The sequence below is a fragment of the Choloepus didactylus genome, chromosome 3 (assembly GCF_015220235.1).
Source record: "Choloepus didactylus isolate mChoDid1 chromosome 3, mChoDid1.pri, whole genome shotgun sequence".
Taxonomy (NCBI): Eukaryota; Metazoa; Chordata; class Mammalia; order Pilosa; family Megalonychidae; genus Choloepus; species Choloepus didactylus.
The window spans coordinates 138,409,241-138,417,470 of NC_051309.1; the positions used below are offsets into that span (position 1 = coordinate 138,409,241).

Below are 8,230 nucleotides of genomic sequence, written 5' to 3' on the forward strand. Positions count from 1 at the left end.
TACTTTTGTTTAGGCCCTGGACTGTATATTTAACCCATTCTACCCAGGCATTTGCATCCCTGTATCCTGTTTCTATTTCTATGGTTTGCTTTAAGTTTTCTGCTTTGATTATTCTAAATACCTTGTCCCCTTAAGTATTACTGAAGGGCTAACTGGAGAGAACATGGTTAATGACAAGTTTAATAGAGGGGAAAGGACTCATAGATGGAATCTCCCCAGAGGATCTCTACCAGTAACCTCTACCCCTACGCCATATAACCCATCAACTTCCCCACTGGTATTGGGTCGTTTATCAGCACCTTTAATAGTTATTACCACTGGGTTGCATTGAAGATTCCTGCAATTTGGTGGGGTATTACCTTTATAAAAGGTTATTTTATCCTTTAATTTCCAGTGGGTTAGGTAGATCCAACTCCTATCTACAGTCCATCCCTTGTATTGGGTAGTCCACCATATATCAGCTCACGAGAGGCAAGGGGAGACTCAGCTGAAAACATTCCTTACTGGCTCTGGGCATAGATATTTATCCTTCCACTCAGTTACCACTGGCACTCCAAATTCCCACTGTCCGATACCTGACATGTGTCAAACTGCACTGTTTGAAACTCTAAGCCCTCAGTTATATTTATTACTAGTTTGACAGGACTCATTGCATTCTGAACTGGGAACATTATGGCTAGCATAATTATCCCCATTCCTAGTCTGAGCTTTAAGCTGCCCATTATGCAGTTTTCTAAAGCACGTGACCAAGTGGTATGGAGACACAGGGTTTGACCCGCCCCCCACCTTTTCCAATATTCCCTCCCAGCTATTGTCTTTTTAGAGTGACCTTTAAGGGATCTGAGGTTGGAGTTATGTTCCAAGATTTGGGTGGAGTTGCTGGGTACTTATCGTCCGGTTCAGATACTGGTCCCTTTACTCGGGTGTAGTGAGTCCAGCCTTTCTCTGCCATCCAGACTCTTGTTTCAGTGTTAACAAAACTTGATAAGGTCCCTACCAGGCTGGTTGAAGTCTGGACTCCTTCCATGACTTGATCAGGACCCAGCTGCCAGGTTGGGGTTGATGGACAGCAAATTCAAGGGGCAGAGTCTGGGCCAGCAAACCAGGATGCCTGGGGGATGATAGAGTAGGAGACAAAGCCAGTACATAATTTTTAAGGAAGAGGTCCTTTGAATCTAAGGAAGGGAGATCTCTAGTTTTAGCCACCCCATGGGAGCATCTCACTGGAATCAACTTGAATACTCTGAAATGGCCTGAAGCCTGGTTCCCTTTCTCTGTATACTTGTTTCCTTAGGACTTTCTTATTAACCCTTTGGCAAATTATATATCATTTACATATTTGTTTAGCTACAGTATAAAGGCCCACACATCCACAATGCTTAGGAACCACATCACACATAGTCTGTACTCCCCAGTGACTCCCCTGGTGTAAAACTGCTAATACCTCCTTCAGGTACAGACACCCCTGAACTCATTTACATGAAGTGCAGCAAGAATTTACCAGCATTTAAGGCTATTTACTGGTAAAAAGAATGGAGCAATTAGACTAAAGGACAACAGTAACTCAGAATAACCCAGGATTAATGAACCAAAAGGCTCACCATTCCCAAACACCCACTGAAAATCCAGTCTTCAATAAACTCAGTTTAGTGATGACTGAATATACTTGATTCACATATATGTATACTTTGAACACACACACAAGGTTTACTGCCAGATAAGTAATAACCCACCCTTCAGGGGGAGGAGAACAAGCCTTGGTGTGTGGCATTTGACAATATAAGTGGTGCCTCTATTCCCAGAAGAGCCAATTTCAAGCTAGCAACCTGGCATCACCAAACACAGAGCTGGGAAGAGATATGCACCACTCATTGTCCCAAGTTTGTTCAATGTAGCTTCAGTGAACCTCAACCCCTTTTACAGAAACATGTGCATGCAATCCACTTGCACTCTGATTATGAACCTTTTGCTTTTGCCCAAAATATATCAGCAAAACCATACTATGAATCACAAGAACACACAGCCCCTTATGTATTTGGAACAGACAGACACATACAACTTACACACACTCAAACCACTTCTAACTAACTAAGGGAAAATGCTTCACATAGTAAAATTCATATATACACACCTATAACCATACAAAACCACACATTATGCCCATTTACAAGCATGTACAGCCAGTTTCTTTCACACTTTCAAGTAAAGAGTTGTCTCATTCTCCACACTATTGTGAACCTGCACACAATTGCCCAGCTTTAGAGTACACACAAACTAGTACATGCTACAAAGACACAAAGTGTCTCCAGTCTACCATAGGTAAGTACACAGGAAATCTCTGCCAAGTCCCAAACTGTACACTGACAAACTCCCACGGCTTTAAAGACTCCTACATAATCATATCACATTCTTTTATTACATACAAATATAATTATCCCACATCCCTGAGTAAACACACAACCCAAACTTCCATTGGATACACGAATTTTCAACTCCCAGAATGCATATGCTAAAATATGCAAATGTATCCACCAATACCTATCCAGCCCCACTTCACTTAAGTATACAAATAGAGAATCACACAAACCCCATGCCACAGAAACCTTAAATCTGAACATATATGATACCCCACCAAACCCAGAGATTTCCTTAGTTCCCTTTTTGTCCAGGGAAGAGGCAAGCCAACCATGGCCTGAATTCCCTCTGGACCAGTCCCCCCTCTTTCTTTCTAACTGGCCCCTACTGCTTCTCTATCTCACCCCTGTCTGTCTCCTTCCTGCTTTGTCCCTAATCTCTCCTTGACCATGAGGTCAACCATGCTCATCATGACCTTGGCTTTCTGCTTCTGCTTTTCCTCCTCCCTTGTCTGGGCAGATGCTGCCTCTCCCATTCTCTCATAGCTGCCCTCCTCATCATTCCCCTTTCCTCTCCTATAAAGAGGATGTTTAGTATGGACAGAAGTTCAGACCAGGTATATAAACTGGGGCCTAAGAATTGATCTAACTGTTTGGGTAGCCTTGCTACATCTTTCATTAATGATTTCATTTCCCTTACTTCTGTACTCATCAATGGGACATTTACATAACAAATTTCTCCTGATCCAATAGGTACAAAGACTCAGCGGGTCTATATACTCTCACCTTCCTCTCCTCAGAAGCCTCTGGAAATGGAAACCTCTGGATATTTTTCTTACACTGTTCCAGTTCTTTACTTAACTGTTGGTGGGTTGTAACTGATGGAGCAGTAGGCACCAATTGGCTCTCTGATTGCTCCTCTGATTGCCCAGAGGCATGGCCTGGTTCCATTTAATTTTTTTTTTTTTTTTTTTTTTTTTTTTTAACAGATGAATTTTATTACATCTTTAAAATCACAAATAGGTCTGGCATCTTGTTGTTTCCATTGCTGCACAACTCTTAGATCTTATTCATCAGCCTGCTGAACTGTTCCTTTTTCAGAGACATAGATACCATCCAAAAATTTTCTTATATCCTTGTTTTTAACTGTTGTTGCTTGCTGAATCAAAGCAGCTGAATTTGATACAAGTTCAATGTCATTTCCTTCAAGAATTAACTCATCTTTCTGGGCTTGAGATACTGAACAGGCAACACCTGGCCTCATCCGAACCCTGCGGATATATTTTTCACCCAAGAAATTTCGGATTTCAACCAGAGATCCACTCTCCTGAATAACAACGTTGATGGGGAAGTGAGCATACACAGACCTCATCTTGTAACGGAAGCCCAGTGTAACACCCTTGATCATGTTCTGTACATGACTACAGATAGTGCGAACTGTAGCCAGCTCTTTTCTATTTCCCCACCATTTGTCAACCCGAAGCCTCTTCTTTTTCTTCCCAAGTAAACTGAGCTCGACATTGATATGATTGAAGTCCCTCCGCAGGGTTCCTCGGGGGCCCTTCACAATAACTGTGCGTTCCTTCAGCGTGACGTCGACATTTTCTGGAATGTCGACAGTCTGGTTGCTGAGAATGGTCTTCATTCTCACAGCAGATGCGGCAAAAAGCTCCATTGAATCTTTAAGGTTCAATAGATCCTGTCCCAGTGGGGGAAGGGAGACATAAGGTACGGGAATGCTTAACAAAGGATCCCAGGTTTTAGTTTCTAAAGATTCCATCTCTGAGTCTGGGTTCTTAACTTTCATGGGATAAAAACTGGTCTCTTTTCCCTGCAACCAGCACATGGCATAGTCAGATTCCTCCTTGGAAAAAGGTTTCTTTTTATTAACATAATGCATGAGGTCGGCACAAAGCCATTCCTCATCTCCCCCATATTTTGGCCAGAATACATCGGGTGGGAAAATGCTTTCTTTTGTCCAAACATAACAATATTTAATCATTTTTCTTTTATCCTTTCCCTTGGTCTGATCACTTTTGGCCACATATTTCAACATCCTCCCCAATGGACTATCCAGAGGAATGTTCCCAGGGGACCCTACAAGTACCCCCTTCCCTTTATTTTCCCCCGGCTGGCTGACTTCTTCTATTCCCCATTCTGAGTCTTGTCTGGGTGTCTTTCCCTTAGGATCAGCCTCAGACTCATCAGAATGTCCCCACCACCAAAGTAATACTTAATAGTCCTTTTTTTCTTACCTTGGTCTATGCACAGAGATACCTGGTGGCTGAGAGGCATGTTTTTCTTTCCCCTTTTCTTGTCCACAATCAGCAGACCTAAGCATCTGATTGCAGGTCTCACTCAATGACGGAGTCCGAGACTGCTCAAACCACAGGGCACGCCTTCCTTTCTTCAGTCCCAGGGGTCCTCCTCGATGCTTTGGATCCCAGATGAGCCCCCAAGAATTATGAAAAACAAGCACTATTCCTCAAAGGGAATAAATGCTCACCCAGTTGTGGAGAAGAAAAGAATTTATTCACAATCTTGCAAGAATGGGAACCCAACCAAAATGTGGGGGGTTGGTGCACAGAACAATAGACCCAGCAGTATTTATTCCCTATGCCTAACTGCAAGTCCTTCCCCTGTTTCTCCAGTGGCTGGATACTTCAGAGGTTACATTCTATTTGACAAGCCTAACTAGCCCAGGCAAATTTGAAACATGCAGCCTGCCCAAATTGGAAATATTTGAAAAAAGTCTCCTGTGCAAACTTGAAACATTTGAAACAAGTCTCCACCCCTCTTTCCTTTGTTCTTTAACTGCAGAATCAGTCTGAGCTACTTTGGTAACAACTCACAAAGCTATTTTAGGAACCTCTACCCCACCCCCTGCTCCCCAGTCTCCACCTTTCAAGGACAGTGGGCAGATAAACAGGAGGACTGCCCACTGATTATAGGTTGGCTTCTTGACCCTTTGCCATTCCCTTGAGCTGCTAAACTTAATCTACATCTTACATACAGGTACTACTGTTTGTGATTCTATTTTTAATTTATTCAAAACACAAAATCATGAATAGAGAGATAAAGATTTTCCAATACCTTCTGCTAATCTAATGCATTATTATTATAACACTGTAGACCATATTTGAAGCATATCACAAGTTTTCACTTATTTTATTCTCAAAACAAATTTAAGAGGTAATTTTAGTATTCCATTTAAAAATAAGAAAACTGAAAAATACAGAAAAGATACATAGTTTTCTCAAGCTCATAAGGCTAGTGAAAGATTGAATTCAACATACAAATCGTTGAACTATAGCTACAATCTTATACCTTTATCCACTACTCCATAGAGCTTCCTTGATTGTCAGAAATTTCTGGCTCATTTGAATGCTATTATTATTATTTTTGGATGTTAATGTTCAAACATTACCCTTAAGTGAGGATATACAAAGAGCAAAGTTTTGGAATTCTATCATTTACCTCAGTGATTGCCATATGTACTGTTAGAATATTATTTTTTATATTAACTAACCTGTAACTTTAAAATATATATTTTTTTAAATTAGATGGGGGCAAGAGAGTTTATCAGATTTTTTTGAATAATGTGATGTCTGTAGAAAAGAAACAGGGACACTAAATGAATACTGTATAAGAACAAATATTTTATTGAGCTATGTATGATAAAAAAATCTGTCCTTGCAGCACTAGATATTTTTTGGGGAAAGATAGGCATGCATACTCTGACAAGGTAAGGAAAATTTCAGAGGAAAAGGCAAAATCATTCGTCCATAAAAAAGAGTGGAGGCAAGTGAAAGAAAGGAAGAGAGATTCCAATTGCCAACTAAGTCTTGTTTAGGGTTGCTCTAGTTTGCTAATGCTGCCACAATGCAAAACACCAGAGATGGATTGGCTTTTGTAAAGGGGGGTTATTTGGTTACACAATTACAGTCTTAAGGCCATCAAGTGTCCAAGGTAACACATCAATAATTGGGTACCTTCAGTGGAGGATGGCCAATGGCATTCGGAAAACCTCTGTTGTCTGGGAAGGCATGTGGCCAGTGTCTGCTCCAAGTTCTGGTTTCAAAATGGCTTTCTCCCAGGACGTTCCTCTCTAGGCTTAAGCTTCTCTCCAAAATGTCACTCTTACTTGCTCTTGGGACATTTGTCCTCTCTTAGCTTCTCTGGAGCAAAAGTCTGCTTTCAAAGGCTGTCTCCAAAATGTCTCTGTAAGCTGAAACTCCTCTCTCAGTTCTGGTGCATTCTTCAAAGTGTCCCTCTTAGCTGTAGCAAGCTCCCTCCTTCTGTCTGAGCTTATATAGTGCTCCAGCAATTTAATTCAGACCCACCCTGAATGGGCGGGGCAACACCTCCATGAAAATTATCCAACCAAAGGTCTTGTTTATGGTTGACTGAATCACATCTCCATGGAAACACCCAAAGGATTCCAAAATCTAATCAGCAGTAATATGTCTGCCCACACAAGATTGCATCAAAGATAATGGCATTTAGAGGGACACAATACATCAACCTGGCACAAGGGTGTTTCTCAAAATCCCTGAATGTAATCCATAATTTTTCTTGATAAAGTTTTATGAATATTGTTTATATTCCTGCTTATGTTTTGTAGGTGTTACAGAAAGGTGAGAAAAATCTTGAAATAAAATGACCTCTATGAAAAAAATAATATGAAATACTTCTTTGAAAATATGTACACGCTTAGAACTAGATGGCTAAACCTTCTTCTTCAAGCAAGACAAGGTGTAGCCTAAGATGAAACCATCTGGGTTAGCATACCTAAGTGTTGCAAAGTAAATGTGTAAAATGAGACTGAAAGAGAATGCCACAATTTAAAACAAATTACTCAGGTGGGAAAGGAGATATAGAAAACAGAAGTACAGGTTGAAGAATGTACAATACTGTTTTCAGTTCCAGATCATCCTCCTACAGGTGAATGACTTGAAGTTGTCCCACCATTCAGAGACCTGGCTAGCATTGGTTTCCTTGCAGGAGGGTATGTAGGGATGGATGGCTCAGAAAAGAGAATCTAAAAGTAGGACAAACATGGAACCTTGGTGATTTAGGCATTTTATGTGCAATAATATTCAACCAATAAATTTGTTAATATAAACTACCAGAAATAAGTACTAAGGGTTTCTTAGAAGGTATTTAAAGTTAATCTTATCACCCCTTCCACATCCCCATTCTGACACATACTTAGTTTTCTAGTGAAGAAAATGAAGCAAAAAAATTTGGAGAGAATTGTCTGGGATCACACAAATTATCAACTGCATATCTGCAGTGGAATTTACTTCTCCCACTGGCCCTGGCAGTTCCTTAGAGTCCTTCAGAACTTGGAAATGACCTATAAGAATTCTGTCCATTTGGAAATTTTTTCAGGCCTTAAATCAACCCCTGTCTGAACTGTCTTCAAAGCATTTGCCAATCAGCAGGTTTCCCAGCAAACTAAAAAGCACCTGTGAGAATCCAGATTGTCACAGAATCTTATTAAGGAGATTTGAAATGTGGTTTAATGAGGTGCTTTCCTATGGGAAAAAGGCTTGACTCTAATTAAAAAGGAAGCCAAGATATTTTTTGCAGTTTCATTAAAACATAATTTTGGGAGGTCTTTTCAGTTATAAAGCTCTGAAAATATCACTTTGTTTTAGGAAAAACTTTGTGCAGGATTTACTGTATCACCAAACATTGCAGAAATTTTTTTTCTTTACTTTGTAAGAATAGTGTTCTCAATCAGAAATTTCAGTTCAACAGCAACGTGTGACTCCAAATTGATCAAATTACTGGGATTTTCAGTTTTAAAAATCCAAACATACTGAGCTGTTATAATGGCTGATAAATGATAGCTGAAGAGATCATTTTAG

General features: G+C 40.3%; 1 protein-coding gene across 1 annotated transcript; it reads right to left on the reverse strand.

Moving 5' to 3' along the window:
- Positions 1-3,379: 3,379 nt before the first annotated feature.
- LOC119528813 (60S ribosomal protein L9-like) lies at positions 3,380-4,010 on the reverse strand. The gene has a single exon (XM_037829062.1). The coding sequence runs from the start codon at positions 3,997-3,999 to the stop codon at positions 3,421-3,423; it is 579 nt and encodes a 192-aa protein (XP_037684990.1). The 5' UTR covers positions 4,000-4,010; the 3' UTR covers positions 3,380-3,420.
- Between the last annotated feature and the right edge of the window lie 4,220 nt (positions 4,011-8,230).

What these genes read in the sequence shown, in the direction of transcription:
- LOC119528813 (XM_037829062.1), bottom strand. Translation starts at nt 3,999, where the DNA reads ATGAAGACCATTCTCAGCAACCAGACTGTCGACATTCCAGAAAATGTC.